General features: G+C 44.2%; 1 protein-coding gene across 1 annotated transcript in view; it reads left to right on the top strand.

The window, feature by feature from the left end:
• Positions 1-1,315: 1,315 nt before the first annotated feature.
• LOC146177330 (uncharacterized) overlaps positions 1,316-16,528 on the top strand; it is a 30,074-nt gene continuing 14,861 nt past the window's right edge. The window contains exon 1 of the mRNA XM_084581526.1: positions 1,316-1,322. Within this exon, the coding sequence (XP_084437652.1) occupies positions 1,316-1,322 (7 nt within the window). The remainder of the gene's footprint in view (positions 1,323-16,528) is intronic.

The raw sequence follows: 16,528 nt of genomic DNA on the forward strand, positions 1-16,528 counted from the left end.
TTGCATAGAGTTCCATCACAAGCGGGTCCGGGTATTCTGAAACATATTCTTTATGTACCTTCAATTCCCTGTGTGTTGAATTAGTAGCTGCTGTTCTACGCCATTTTCTATGATTAATGCGTCCGTATATGCAATTGAGGTACCTGGAAGTGCATCAACCAGAGGTTGAGATGCCAGCTTTTCTTTGCGACGAAGCCGAGTGGTCTTGTTTGTCGTAATAGTCGTGAATTCTCACGGAGGTAGGTCAGCCATTAGTGGTGTTTGAACTGCCATTTCGTTGTACAAGGATGCTATGGGCATAACGTACTTTCGCTTCATATCCTTTGTTGCCTCTCGTTGTTCAATTAATTCCTGTCAACGTATAAGCTCTTCGAGAATAGGGATAGGGGTACGTTTTGGTAAGGCCGTGATAGTGCGCATTGCGTTTATATTTATTGATTCTAATTTCGCCCACTGCCGCCACGTGAATCTTTGGAATTGGGCCTGGCATAGTATCCTCGGCTGTAGCACCGATTGTACAAGAAGTCTTATCAGGTCCGCTTGAGCTCCTCCTCCCCTAGACGAAATGCGTTTTATCAAGTTTAAGGAAGTCGCAGCTACCTTTTCCACCTTATGAAGCCATTGTGTTCCTTTGCCGGATTTGTGAATTTCTAGGCCAAGAACTCTCAACTCGTCCACCTCCTCCAATGCCTGATTTCTAATATTTAGGGTGACGCTTTGCGTTGCCAATTGTTTTCTTCCATTCTTGTTTGCAATATTAATGTAAGTCGACTTTTGAGGTGACAATTCCAGACCTGCATATTGGACGTACTCAGCTATGGTATTTAAAGCCTCTTGCAAATGCCGATTCTGTCTCTCAAGTTGTTTATGAACAGACCAAAGCGTGAAATCATCTGCGTATATCATGAAGCACACTTCTGGTATTTCGGCTAATTTTCACGCCAATGGGATCAGTGCGATATTAAATAGCAAAGGTGCTAACACTGACCCTTGTGGCACACCTCTGTTCGAGGTGTAATTGCCAATTTGTTTTCCGTTTATCCGGATAGAAAACGTCCTGTCCTAAGCAGATTATGTACTGCTTCTATAACCTGCAAGGGAATGCCCATACATGCCACGTTGCTAAGAATCTTGGCATGTAACACGTTGTCGTATGCCTTTGCCACGTCGGTATCCACTACAGTGCGCACTAGGTGGCTATAAGGCGACGCGTGTATCACCTCTTCAGCGATCATAACCAGTCCCTTTTCTGTGCCAAGGTTTGTTCGGAACTCAATTTGTCGAACACAGTATTTTATATTACCTTCCAACCACCATGACAGGTGCGTGGCTATCATCTTTTCATAGATCTTGCAAACTGTGGGTGTTAGCGAGATAGGCCGCAACGATTCTAGGTTTGTTGATGGTTTCCCAGCCTTTGGTATTGGGACCACCACCAAGTGCTTCCAGCCGAGTGGAATGTCTCCTCCTTGCCATAGCTCATTTACCACATCCAACAAGCTGTCAACTGCAGCTCCTTCTAAATTCTTGAAGACTTCATAAGGAATATCGTCATGTCCAGGTGGAGTTTTACCGTTCGCTTCTTCTATAGCTGGCAATAAATCCAATTTTGTAAATGGTGATGCTATTCTTTTTTATCAACCGCATCCACTGTCAGTGAAGGCGCCGGTGAAGAGCCTGCTACTCGGTCTGTAGCTGAGCCACCTGGGCTGCCTCGAGCGGACAGAGGAGAAAATAGAGAAGGAAAGAAAAAATGAGAAGGGTTCAATGCTGCTTAACCGAATATAGAACAAAAGCAATAGCATCGGTTGGCCGAGCATTCTTCTTCCCCTTCTCCTTATTCTTCTCGTTCGTCTTTTTCTCCAGCCCACATATAAAGCCCTGCTTTAACCAAGCCGTATGAACGTGCCTTAGTGGCCTATAGGGGTGACGGAAATGCCAAGGTCCTGGCAAGCTGATTCTGACATAACCGTCAAATGCATGTGAAACGAGACACCGCAGTTGGCAGCTACTGACAGGGGACCACGGACATGACACACAGTGACAAGCGGTTAGACCTGGCGTAGTATTACTGTCGCAGTAAAAGAAGCGGGAGAGAAAACGACACGCGTCGCCGCAGCCGTCATCTGCGGCCTACTGCAGGTAGAATCACCGGTAGCATACTAGCCCCCTCCCCCCCCCCTCCCCGGCGCAAACGGCGGGAACCTACCAGTCCCAGTCCAATAAGGCCAGCAGCGGCCACCCCTACTCCTCACCAGTTCTGTCCGACAAGGGGCACGCGATGTACCATCTGCATCAGCAATCCTCAGGCTTTCGCATTTTTCCACTGCAGATGTTTTAGTGCTTCCGGAACATTTAGTGCCACAGCAGAAATGCAATGTGTGATCTGGAAGCGTGGCCACCTGATTAACACCTCAAAATAACGTTTATATATGAGAAACACTTCAACCGTGTTCCTGTCAAAACGCCGTAATGCTGCACGACATTTTGTGATTAGCTTAGTTGAACCGTCTGCATTACTTCTTCGAAAAGCGGCCGCTGCGGTTGAGATAAGATCTCGTTTTCTTGGGCTTGTCAGTCGAGTACCCTATTAACAGCACCACCCCGTCGGGCAGATATATCTTTTGTAAAGAAGAAAAAGAACAGAAAACGCTGCGGCATCGCCATCATCATCGCTTGTCTCCGGCGCCCATCTCTCGAGCTGAAGCTGTGCCCTGTGGCTGGCAATTCGACCCTGCTGTGCCCGAATTACTGGCAGCGCTAGATGTTCAACCCATCTATTAAATCCACATTTCATTTGGTGGAGGTGCGGGGTATCGATCCCCGTACCTCTCGCAGTTGAATTGGAATGTGCATTGAAACATGTCTAATGGGAGAAGGAAAGCACTGGAATTATGGCAGGCACACGTGCAGAAAGCCAGGTTTTTACTTATGCACCGTTTAAGAACCATGATAATTACAAATTTCAATGAGGAAGTAGTCCTACTTAAGGAGGAAGTTTTTCTGCTACGCATGGCCCAGAAAGTGCATTTTGTTGATGATGGAAGTGTGACCATGCCCATCCTTGCCTACTAGGAAAGTTGGAAAGTGTTTGCAGATCCTGTATTTAGCTAGAATTATGATAGCACGGTAATGCCAATGAGGCAAAACCATGCAAACATAAACAATGAAATAACCATATGACGACAATGCAGCATCTGCAGCTGAATGATGGTATCCATGTCCATACACAGTAGCAGTGATTACGTTGTCTTTGTCACCATCTGTATATTTTAAATGCCAGAAGAAACAAGTTGCCTCGTTGTGCTGTAGGTTATTTTTCGGGCTAGAGGAATAGAGACCCCTCTACAGGCCGAGCGCCTGTTCTCCTTCCACGATATTCTCTCGTACTACCGGGACAAACGAGGGGAATATATAACCCCAACTCCCTCTCTCACGGCGCAGGCCGTACACTGGTGAAGCTTGCAGACCCAGACTGCTCCATAACCTACACTAGTACATGCCCGATGCCCAGACCAGTTTTCCTCATCATGCAGACTCTGTGGCAAACCAGGGCACTTCCTACACATCCTTCTTACATGCCCCACCTTTCCTCATCCCCCATCACCGAACTTAGCAGAGTCCTACTGGGAGTCTCTCATGAAGAGCACCTCAAGTCAAGACCAACGGACGATCATTTCCAGTGCTATGAGGAGAATTGCTCTTCAAGTACTTTCTTTTGCCTTATAAGGGTGTCTCCCATATAGCAACGGAGCACTCAAGTGCCATGCAGTGGGCTTTGCCCCGAGTATTCATTCCAAATGGCAATAAAGTGTTTCTACCACCACCACCCACTCCAAACAATTAAATTCTTTTAAGCACGAAGATACTGTGGCGTCGGACGATGAAACATCATCATCATCATCATCAGCCTGACTATACCCACTGCAGGGCGAAGGCCTCTCCCATATTTCTCCACTTAACCCGGTCCTGTGCTAGCTGCATCCACTTGACCCCTGCGGACTTCTTAATCTCATCCGCCCACCTAACTTTCTGCCGCCCCCTGCGGCGCTTACCTTCCCTTGGAATCCAGTTTGTTACCCTAAGCGACCATCGGTTATCCTCTCTTCGCACTACATGTCCTGCCCATGTCCATTTCTTCTTTTTAATTTCCACTAGAATGTCGATAACTTGAGTTATTTCTCTGACCCACTCTGCCCGCTTCCTGTCTCTTAATGTTACCCCTACCATTTTTCGTTCCATAGCCCTCTGGGTTGTCCTCAACTTAAGTAGAACTCTCTTGGTTAGCCTCCACGTTTCAGCCCCATAGGTGAGTACAGGTAAGATGCAACTTTTATATACTTTCCTCTTTAGCGATACCGGTAAGCTGCTAGACATAATCTGTGAGTGCTTGCCAAATGCGCTCCATCCCAATCTTATTCTTCTTGTTATTTCCTTTTCATGGTCGGGATCTGCGGTTACTACCTGTCCTAAGTAGACATATTTGCCTACTACTTCCAGTACTTCGCTACCTAATGTAAACTGCTGTTCCTTTCCGAGGCTGTTGAACATTACCTTAGTCTTCTGCATATTGATTTTCAAGCCTACCTTTCTACTTTTCCTGTCTAGGTCATCAATCATTGTTTGTAGTTCATCTCCCGAGTTGCTTAGCAAGGCAATGTCATCAGCAAATCGCAGATTACTGAGATATTCTCCATCTATCCTTATCCCTAACTGCTCCCATTCCAAGTCTCTGAATACTTCCTCTAAGCAAGCTGTGAATAGTATTGGGGAGATTGTGTCTCCTTGCCTAACACCTTTTTTTATGGGAATTTTGTTACTTTCCTTATGCAGAACTATGGTTGCTGTGCAGCCACTGTATATATCTTCCCGCACTTTCACGTACGGCTCGTCTACCCCCTGATTTCGCAATGCCTGCATCACCGCCGAGGTTTCAACTGAGTCAAATGCTTTTTCGTAATCAATGAATGCTATGTATAAGGGCTGGTTATATTCCGAGCATTGTTCTATCACCTGATTGATGGTATGGATATGATCGATAGTAGAGTACCGTTTCCGAAACCCTGCTTGATCCTTTGATTGATTGAAGTCTAAGGGTGTCCTGATTCTATTAAGAAGTACTTTAGTAAATACCTTATACGTAACAGACAGTAAGCTGATTGGTCTGTAATTTTTAAGGTCCTTAGAGTCCCCTTTCTTATGAATGAGGATAATGTTTGCATTCTTCCATGGTTCCGGTACCGTCGATGACACCAGGCACTGCGTATACAAGGTGGCCAGTTTTTCTAACACGATATCCCCCCCGTCCTTCACCAAATCCGTAGTTATCTGATCCTCTCCAGCTGATTTCCCCCTTTTCATAGTTTCTAATGCTTTCTTGACCTCGTCTTTCGTCACTGGTGGAACGTCTGAATGTTTTTCCCTACCGACAATCTCGTTACGGTCCTGACTACTTTGGCTACTGTAGAAATTTGTATAGAACTCCTCGGCAACTTTGACTATCTTATCCATATTCGTGGTTTTTGCCTATGCCCAATTTCTTCTTTACCACTTTAAGGCTTCCCCCGTTCTTTACAGCATGCTCAATTTTCTCCATGTTATACTTCCTTATATCGGCCACCTTGCGCTTATTGATTAGCTTTGATATCTCGGCCAATTCGATCCGGTCTGTTGGATTGGAAGCTTTCATTCTCTGGCGTTTCTTAATCAAGTCTTTCGTGTCCTTAGACAGCTTACCGGTATCCTTTCTAACTGTCCTACCGCCTACTTCTACCGCGCACTCAGTAATGATATCTCTGAAATTATTGTTCCTTGCCTCAAGGGTAATGTCGCCATTTTCAGTAAGAGCTGAATACCTATTCTGTAGCGAGATCCTGAACTCTTCTGCCCTCCCCCTCACCGCTAATTCGTTGATGGGTTTCTTTCTTACTAATCTGTTGCGTTCCTTCTTCAGATTTAGGCTAATTCGGGACCTCACCATCCTGTGGTCACTGCATCTCACTTTCCCGATTACCTCTACATCTTGCATAATGGCGGGGGTTGAACACATTATGAAGTCGATTTCATTTTTAGTCTCCCCGTTCGGACTTTTCCATGTCCATTTCCGGTTCTTCCGTTTGCTGAAGAAGGTATTCATGATTCGTAAGTTATTGCGCTCTGCAAACTCAACTAGTAACTCCCCCCTGCTATTCCTAGAACCAATGCCATAGTCACCGACTGCCTTGTCTCCTGCCTGCTTTTTCCCTACCTTTGCATTGAAGTCGCCCATTAGTACAGTATACTGCGTCTTTACTTTTCGCATTGCCGATTCTACATCTTCGTAGAAGCTTTCAACTGCCTGGTCATCATAGATACATGTAGGTGCATAGGCCTGTACAACCTTCAGTTTATACCGCTTATTAAGCCTAATTACGATGCCAGCCACCCTCTCATTAATACTATAGAATTCATCTATATTACCCGCTATATACTTATTGACAAGCAAACCTACTCCTAGTTCTCGCCTCTCCGGTAAGCCTCGATAACACAATACATACCCATCCTTCAGTACAGTATATGCCTCATTCGGCCTCCTAACCTCACTAAGTCCTATGACATCCCATTTCATGCCTTCTAGTTCCTGTAAGAGCACTGCTAAACTAGCTTCACTAGCTAGGGTTCTAGCATTAAACGTTGCCAGGGTCAGTTTCCAATGGCGGCCTGTCCAGCGGAGCCAGGCTTTCTTAGCACCCCCTGCTGCGTCACAGGTCTGACCGCCGCCGTGGTCAGTTGTTCCGCAGCCGCTGGTGACTGAGGGCCGGGGTTTTGTGGAGCTTATTTATTTTTTATTTTTTATTTGAAAAATACTGCAGCCCCTCAAGGGGCTATAGCAGGAGTGGGTACAAAATGTGGAACAATTCCACGCATACAAAAGTACATACAAGCATTACAAATATAAACGCTAGAAAAACAACATACAATGCTACGACTCAATTGCCGACGCAAAATCAGAGATTGATAGTGCACGAATGTTGCCATCCAAAGAATTCCAACACTCCACAGTGCGCGGAAAAAAACTGTATTTGAAAACGTTAGTGCGGGCAAAAAAAGGTTGGATATTAAGATCGTGATGGCTCCTGGTTGCAGATGGTTTTGAAAACGAGATATGCTTACCCTCTGAAAGGCAATTAGCAGAATGAACTATGCAGTGAAGAAGTTTTAAGGACTCAGTTTTTCGGCGGGATGCAAGCGGGCTTATGTTTAGGGAAGACATCGCAGATGAGGGTGAAAAATGAAAGTCGTAGCGGCGAAAAATAAATCTTACAGCTTTACGTTGCACAGATTCTATTTGATCGATTTCACATTGCTTGTATGGATTCCAGACATTAGAAGCGTATTCAAAAATAGGGCGAATTAGAGTTTTGTACATGAGCAATTTTGCTTCTTTAGGAGCATCCCGTACTGTGCGTCGTAAGTAACCTACCTTTTTAAGAGCTTTAGCTGTGATGTAATCGGTGTGTTTTGACCATTGCATATTATGAGAAAAAACGACGCCAAGATATTTATATTCATGAACCCTTTGCAGTGATGCATAGTCGTAAATAGAAGATGATAGGCGGTTGGTGAAAGACATGACTACTGTTTTGCTGAAATTGATGTTCATCTGCCACGTATTGCACCAGTCACGGAACATACCAAAAGACTCATTCAGAAGGAGGTGATCATTAACAGAGTTGATAGTGTGGTACAGTACGCAATCATCGGCGTATAGACGGATCTTGGAGGTTATACTGTCAGGTAAATCATTAATATAGAGCAAAAATAGCAAAGGGCCAAGGACAGAGCCTTGGGGAACACCTGAGGTAACATCGGCTAAAGAAGAATCGACGGAATTGAAGCGAACAGACTGGGAGCGGTGTGAGAGGAAATCGGATATCCAATCAGCGAGTTGAGAGTTATTGAGAATTACTTTTAGTTTGCATAACAATTTAGAGTGAAGGACCGTGTCGAAAGCTTTTGAGAAATCGATGAATATAGCATCGATTTGGTTACCGGCGTGTATGCTGAGAAGAATCTCATGTGCGAATTCGGTTAACTGAGTCACTGTACTAAACCCCTTACGAAACCCGTGTTGAGCTCTGGACAGAAGATTATTTGCCTCAAGAAATTCCATAATGTGTTTATAAATAACGTGCTCTAGGATCTTACATGAATGTGCAGTTAAAGAGATCGGCCTATAGTTAGAAAGCAGTTGTTTGTTGCCGGATTTATAGAGAGGGAGTACATTGGCGAGTTTCCATGAGGAAGGGACAATGCCAGTGGAAAGAGATTTTTGAAATATAATTGAGAGATATCGAGATGACCAGAGGGAATAACGTGCTAGAAAGGTGTTTGGGATACAGTCCGGTCCAGCGCATTTTTTTGTGTCAAGGCACAAGATAAGATTTAAAATCCCCGGAGTGCTAACCATGATATCTGAGATAGAATAATCATGATTAGGAAGACTGAAAGGTGGAATCATGTTATTATCACGTGCAAAGACGGAATAAAAGTAGGCATTAAATGCATAAGATATTTGAACAGGGTCAGTCACAATTTCTTCATTAATAACAAATGAGGTGGAGGAAGTGTTTGAGGGTAGAACAGAGCGCCAAAATTTACGAGGGTTATCTCTTAGCAGCCCTTGGAGCTCAACGCGGAAATAGAAATCTTTAGCAGAGTGCATTTTAATCATGAGAGGTTGCGGCCAATTACTGCACCAGGGTGGCCAACTCCTGTTCTGGTGAGGGAGTGCGTTGTCTGAGGTGTTCACCGGCATCAGGTCGCACCCCAAACCTGTTTATGCATTTCCATCGACACGCGGATTTTTTTTTTTTAAATCCGGTGGAGAATTGCGCGGCACCGGGATTTGAACCACGGTCAGGGTTCAATGATTAATTACTCTCTTATTACAAACTCGCTTGCGACAGTGCGCCCCAGAAGTGCCCATCATAGACAGGGGACGGCCATCCACGGCAGAGCCGACTCCAGACATCCTGGAGAACCATCATAAAATTCATCGACGAACAACCTCGCACCGTTCTCAGGTAAATGAACATTAGGAGCGTCGCAACAAAATGTTTGTGGACATGATTGCCATATACGTCGACGCTGAACGCGACATGGAAGCCACAACGATGCTCGACGCAATGCTGGCACACGCAATCGGCGAGGAGAAGCTGTGCCTCACCGCCAACCCCCAGCATGCAGTGGAACCACGACAACCCGCCCGGCCGCGCACTAAAGACCAGCAACGCCCCAACGGCTGACGATAAATTGCGACGACGTGACAGAGCACAGGCCGGCAGACCAATTGTGGGCCCAGACGGCAATACGCACCGCGGACCGAGTAAAAAACTTGCAGCGGTACTTCGGCCCATAGATTCATTCGCCGCACCGGACAGCCTGACCACGAAGCCATCCCGGACGGCTCGACCAAATGCCGCCGATGCAGGGCGTGGCCAGAAATCCACATGTGCCACATCAAAAGCAGTACTACATGCGTCAAAGAATACGAAATGTTTGAATTTTCTAATATTTAGGTTTTGCTCTCTCTGTTGCTTGGACGATCAATATGTTTTTTAAAAGAGGAATATGCCGCGAACATTCAAATTTCTCTTTCTTGTTTTCAACCGCCGCCAATGCGGCCTTATAATTGTTATTGCAGCACATAGATCCATGATGTACTCTGCTTTTTGAGGTTCGCTGTTGTGGTAGGCGGATTTGTCATTTTCTTCGTCGCAGAAGACGCTTCGAGATATGTATCGAAAGATTCCAGCCACGCGCTTGTTTCTGTGTTCCAGAGTATGCTAGTAACCGTTTGCTATTTTATCTTGACATTTCCTCGCAGCCTTCAAATGGACCGCCGACAAATGAAACGGGCGCCCCCAGTTAGACGACCAGAGAGCGCGCTTGATGCCATCGCCGTGGCCGATCTAATTAGTTCGTTTGCAGGTGGAAGTGAGTCCTATAAAGATTTGATTTCATCGTTATTAGGCAAGTGTCCTCTTTTGGTACCTACGGCCTTGTCACCACCATGTGACAAACTGACCAACCGCATATATGTTACGCAGAGATCTTTGGAACTTACCACACGATGTCCTGGCAGGATCCGAGGCGAGCCTGTGCGTCCGCCTTTCAAATAGGTAGGAAGAGGGCGGCCTTTTGAGTCTTACACCCTTACCGCAGGTAACACAATTTAATGTTTACAACTCCAGCTGCAGCTTTATTGTCGTTTGTGGCAGCACTTTTAAGCCCAGTTTTGTGGCAATAAGCGCTACAAGAAATTAGATTCAGTCGTGGCGTGCGCATATTCAGGGAATGCCCCTTGCAGATATAGTGCGAAAAAAATCAGTAGAATTCGGTATCTGTGCTCATACTGAAACGAACTGAAACAAAATAAGCCGCAATGCCGATGCGATGACGACAGTCGAGCGATTGCACATTGAAAACTATGTTATTGACATTCACGCATGCTTATCTCGATGGCATAGCACCGTCGCGGTTTCGCAGGGTTAAGGCGCCCAGCTATTGAAGTGGCGTACCCGGTTCGGAACCCACCACCGACGGCTGCGTGTGAATGGAGGCGGAACGGAGAGGCGTTCATGTGCTGTGCTGTGTCCGTGCACGGTAAAGATGTCCAGGCCCTCGCAGTTATTCCGAAGTCCTCCACTACGGTAATATGCGTATACCCACAATATAGAGTTGCTGACTCTGCTCACAGATACCTAAGCTACCATAGACCACCTGTACCACCGTTGACCCAGCAGCCTAGGCTTGCCTCGATTGCATAAATTAGCAGGATTTGTCGAAACATTTTGTCGACGAATGTTCGAGGTGGTACATTTTCAGCCGGTGTACCAACATTGTGTCTATTGCTTGCGGCTTTAAAATTATCCAGATTTATTTATAACCCGCGGGAAGAAATAAAAACAGCGTCTAGTGTTTGCCAGTTGGCTCTGTTTTATATAAAGCACATGTGAAAGGTTGGTATTTGTTAACTTGCAAAGTACATCACCTACCTCCTGTGTGAGATGCAAGTGAAGGATGTTCGTCGCTGCGATAGCTAACACTGACACATATTTCCGTACGTTATTTAAAACCTTGCCGGGAACGTTATTTATGCTAAGCGGTTAAAGGTACTGTAGTCCTTTCAATCAGTCAGGTAATTACCACCCCGTACTGTAAACATTCATGCCGGTATTCAAGAGAGTAGAAGGTGCTTAATCGACTTGGCAAACTCGTTTCTAGGAGAATTACTGCTTGCCAACAGTGTCACCAATGAAAAAAAAACAGTTCATGTCGTTCGTCAAAAGGCGTATTCGGCGTGATAAAAGACGCTTTGTGTCTTCGTTCATAATGTTTATTTGACGGCTCCTGTTTCTTTATGGCCATCTTTCCATTTTATATTAGATCACGAATTGGATACTTTCTTTTTCTAGGAGGAAGTAATGTCGCAAAGCTGTGTACTGTTTGTTTTGGCTCAAATACCCTGGTAGGCCGCTTTGTCACATTCTGTGCAACGCGAAATGCGCCCAGAAGTATCCCAAATGATATCAGCTGCGAGCTAGTTATCCAACGTTCTTTCCAATCCCACGTTTTTTCCAATGGGTGCAGTTTGCTTCCGATTCATTATTTCGAAGCTCTCGCTCTGGCGTGAAATTTACCGCTGTCGACAGAGGCTCGACTTCTGCTCAACAGTGACCGCTGAGCATGTTTATTGGTACCGCTGTCCAGTTTTATAGTACTCAGTGAACGTAAATAATACCAGTAAAGCATTTTTCAGAATCTGTTCAGTGTGTTTTAACTATTTCATGTTATCCCGCGAGCTTTTTTGTCATATATACCCGCTATAGAACTCGCTGCTAAGCCCCTAATCTCAACTGCTGAAGCGGCGTGCTTCATTCGTTGAGCTTGAGCTCACGCAAAATGTATCCAGCACAAAAACGCAAGAAAAAAATGAAATCGCAAAAAATGACAGTGAAATTTTACATCGTACTTCAGCCAGCACTACTGTATAGACGATAAGATTAGCACTGAAGTGTTCATGAACAGACAGAGTCGGTCGCTAAGGAAAGACACTTGCACTATCTATAGCAGTGAACTTGCGAGTTGCCCAACCCCATTCACTATAATGCCGTCTTCACCGATAGAAACAGCTGCTGAAGTTTCCTCCATCCAACTTTTTTCTTGTGCAAGAAGATGGCCGATGTGCTGTCTATGCATTTTGATAATGTATTAACTGCGTAGGCAAGGAAAAAACATGCGAAACTTTACGGGACGTTGTCTTCATGTTGTCAGAGTATTGCGCGATGGACATTACAACTCGTTATCCCTCCAATCTTATGAAATCTATTACACGGGTGATTCAAAAACGCAGCCGCTTCTTTCAACATCTGCAGATTTAGTTTGATGGTACAAAAAGTTATAACTGCAAGCATGCTGCCCAAGCAGGTATTTGGATTTGTGCTCTTATAGGTAAGAGTGTCTTTCCGGTGTGATTTCTTGACTGGGTGGCATATACCTGAAGTGACTAAGCACAGTGATGATTAAAAGAACAAAAAAGATAAATTCTGCAAACGCAACCTAAGTATACGAGTTAAGATATTTACCTACAGGAGCTTCAAAGAGCGCGAATATACTTCGTGGATCTTGCACTGCTATTCTGAATCACAGCCGCCTTTGACATATTTCGTCCACAGATTCGTTATATTAAATTTAATAGACCAGCTTGTTATTTATCTTGTGGGAGTATAAGGTTGTCCTGATTCTATAGTAAATACGTTATACGTAACAGATAGTAAGCTGATTGGTCTGTATTTTTTCAGATGCTTAGCGTCCTCTTTTTAATATGATAATGCTTGCGTTCTTTCACGGTTCCGGTACCGTCGATGACACCGCGCACTGCATATACAGGGCGGCCAGTTTTTCTAGCACGGAACCGACTCCGCCCTTAAACAAATCTGTAGTTATCTGATCCTCTCCAATGCTTTCCTAACTGGGCCGTCTGCACTGGTGGAACGCCTGAGTGCTTTAAACTACCGCCAAACATATTCTTGTTCTGACTACTTTGGCTACTGTAGAGATCAACATAGAACTCCTTGACTGCTTCGACAATCTTGTCCATATTCGTGATGACGTTGCCTGCCTTGTCGCTTTGCGCATACATTTGATTCTTGCCTATACTCATTTTTTTATTCACTGCTTTAAGGCTTCCCCCCTTCTTTACAGAATGCTCAGTTTTCTCCATGGACTAGCTTAGGTATCTCTACCAATTCTGTCTGGTATGTTGGATTGAAAGCAATCACAATCAGGCTTTTCTCATTCACATTTTTCATCTCCTCAGACTGCTTACCGATATATTTTATAACTGCCCTACCGCCTGCTTCTACAGCGCACTCAGTAATCTCTAATATTATTGCTCATTGCTTTTAGGCTGATGTCTACCTCGGTTAGAGCTGGATATCTATTCTGTGGCGATATACTGAACTCTTCTGCCTTCCCTCTCACCGGATGGACTTCTTTCTTACTAATCTGTTTCGTTCCTTATTCAGATTTAGACTAATTCGCGACCTTACCATCCTGTGGTCACTGCATCGCACTTTCCCGATTACCTCTACATCTTGCATAATGCCGGGGTTGGAACACAGTATGAAGTCAATTTCGTTTTTATTCTGACTGTTAGGATTTTTCCATGCCCACTTTCGGTTCTTCTGTTTGCTGAACAAGGTATTCATGATTATTAAGTTACTGCGCTCAGCAAACTCAACTAGTTACTCTCTCCTGCTATTCATAGAACCAATGCCATAGACACCCACTACCTGGTCTCCTGCCTGCTTTTTTCCTACCTTTGTATTGAAGTCGCCAATTAGTACAGTATACTTCGTCTTTCCTTTCTGCAATGCCTACAGTGCACCATCGTAGAAGCTTTCTACTGCCAGGTCATCATGACTACATGTAGGTGAGTAGGCCTGTACAACCTTCAGTTTATAATGCTTAATAAGCCTAATTACTATTCCAACCACACTCGCATTAATAATATACAATTCATCTATATTACCAGCAATATACTTATTGACGAGGAAACCTACTCCTAGTTCTCGCCTCTCCGGTAAACCTAGATTATACAGTACATGCCCGTCCTTCAGTACAGAATACACCTCATTCGGCGAACTAATCTCACTAATGCCTATGACGTCCCCTTTCATACAATCTAGTTCCTCTAACAGCACAACTAAACAGGCTCCACTTACTAGGATTCTAGCGTTGGACGTTTCCAGTATCAGTTTCCAATGGCGGCCTGTCCAGCGGAGACAGGAATTCTTCCATGGTTTTTACGAATACATTATGCTGATCGAATGCAGAAACTTTCTTTCTAAAACTGAAACTTTAGCCCGGCTGATAAATCGCTCTTTTTTGTCACCGGGACATAACAGGAGTTTCTGTAATGCTTGGTCGAGTATAAATTTCTCGGGAAATTTAGTTTACTTTTTATCTCTGATTCTGACCGTACTGTTCACGTAACAATTGAGACATTTTTTGATGTGTTATATCGTCGCTTCTAAGGAGAACAAATTCCCTCAATATTCATTGTCTCTTCAATAGAGCGTTATATCCCCCCACAAGTTCATAGTGCCTATTCCAAGTGCGTATTTTTGGAAAAAGAGCGCATCATTAGAGGTAGGGATGCAAATTGGCAGCAAATTAGCACGTATTGGTGCCCGCTGAGGTTTTATTGAAAGAGAACGTCTAGACCTTGAAATATTATAGACCATGGCGCCTCCTGTTCTTTACGTAATAGATATTTTCAAAAGCACCAGCTAATACAATCGGTCCAACCTTAGACTTCAATCAGCCATAGGGTGAGGCAGGTCTTCGTAAAGATCACAACAATACTATCACATAGATATGGAAAAATGCTCGGAAGACGGCCAACCATAATAGATAGCATTGAAAGATTGCGAAAAGGCATTGACTTAGTCGAAACTTCAGCACTCACATAGGCATTGAAGATCTGAATATGAAAATACTGGAAGGAATCTAGAAGGCTACAATGTACCCATACTCATCTTAAGAAAACAAAATCTTCTATAAAGGAAGGCTTCTGGAAAGTCAATGAGATATCTCAAGCACTAATCAACGAAGAAGTATTCAGAGGTCTAGACTGGGAACAGTAAGAAATATTATTCATGGAAAATACCTTAGTGAACTGCGATTCGATGAAGATATTGCTTTGCTAAGCACCTCACACGATGAATTGCAAAGAATGAATGATTAGCAGTCTTGACAGGCAACGCTGAATGAAATGCTGAATGTGTGTGTGTGTGTGTGTGTGTGTGTGTGTGTGTGTGTGTGTGTGTGTGTGTGTGTGTGTGTGTGTGTGTGTGTGTGTGTGTGTGTGTGTGTGTGTGCGTGTGTGCGTGTGTGCGTGTGTGCGTGTGTGCGTGTGTGTGTTTGGGTAGTCTGGGGCGCAATAAAATTTACCATGATATGCTACCAACTAGCCCAACAAGAAGTTCTCCTAAAGGTGCACAGATAATTGCAAAATTGACGGTCACCGCCGAATAATAATTTCTCTCAAGTAAACGGACGCAGTTGTCCGGGTTCCTGAAGCTTGCATTACATACGCGGCACTCAGCAAAGAAGACCAATTTTTTTTCTTCAGTTGTTATGAAAAGCCACTAGCATCGTCCAGCAGCCTTTATCAAAATGTGCATATCGGCTCTTTAGTGCAACACTTTGGTGCAAACGCCAGTTCATTGTATTCTTTAAAGTCACTTTTATTGCGAATAGTTGAATGCGGCCAAAAAAATGCATCGTTAGCTTCTCACGAGCAGGATGAGAACAAAGAATTATTTTTTTTCAAAATTTTAAGCCTGTAGGTTCACATAAAGTGTAAGTGCGCTAAGGACAGTGTACACAGCGAATCCTATCATTCACAGACGAAAACAATTTCGGTTCATGGAAACAAATTTTCTTAACTGGTGACGTATGTACACCAAGGGCTTATCTGCCCCTATCATTCTTGATATTCAATGTTTTTCCGGCGCGAACGCTTAGAGCTGAGCTCACATGATGTTTTACACTCCAACGACGGAATGAACAGCACGAGATAGCATGATGACGTCTTCGAAAATGTCTATAGCAGAGTGCGCAAAGGTGATTTTTTCCCTAGCCCAAATTTTGTCTACCTCGCACAATTATGTAGCCGCTTTTGACGTTCTTAGGTAAATATACAAGAGTAAAAACTCTTCATATATATCTCTTGATAATTAAGGATACGTCGCCTACAATACCCTGAAATGTATTCAAAGCTGCTGGTCCCTGATGCAAGAGTTGTGGGCTTCAGATAAATGCCTTTTAACATTCATAGTGACGTTAGGAGTACTACTTTTATAGCTTATAAATATATGTGGAAGGAAATGTGTGCCCAGGTCGTGTCGCTTGAAAATGATAGCAAGTTAATAATCCGAAACAGGCTAAACACAATAGGAAGGGCCGATAGAAGCAC

The sequence above is a fragment of the Amblyomma maculatum genome, chromosome 10, assembly GCF_055883805.1.
Source record: "Amblyomma maculatum isolate TAMU_Amacu chromosome 10, ASM5588380v1, whole genome shotgun sequence".
Lineage (NCBI taxonomy): Eukaryota > Metazoa > Arthropoda > Arachnida > Ixodida > Ixodidae > Amblyomma > Amblyomma maculatum.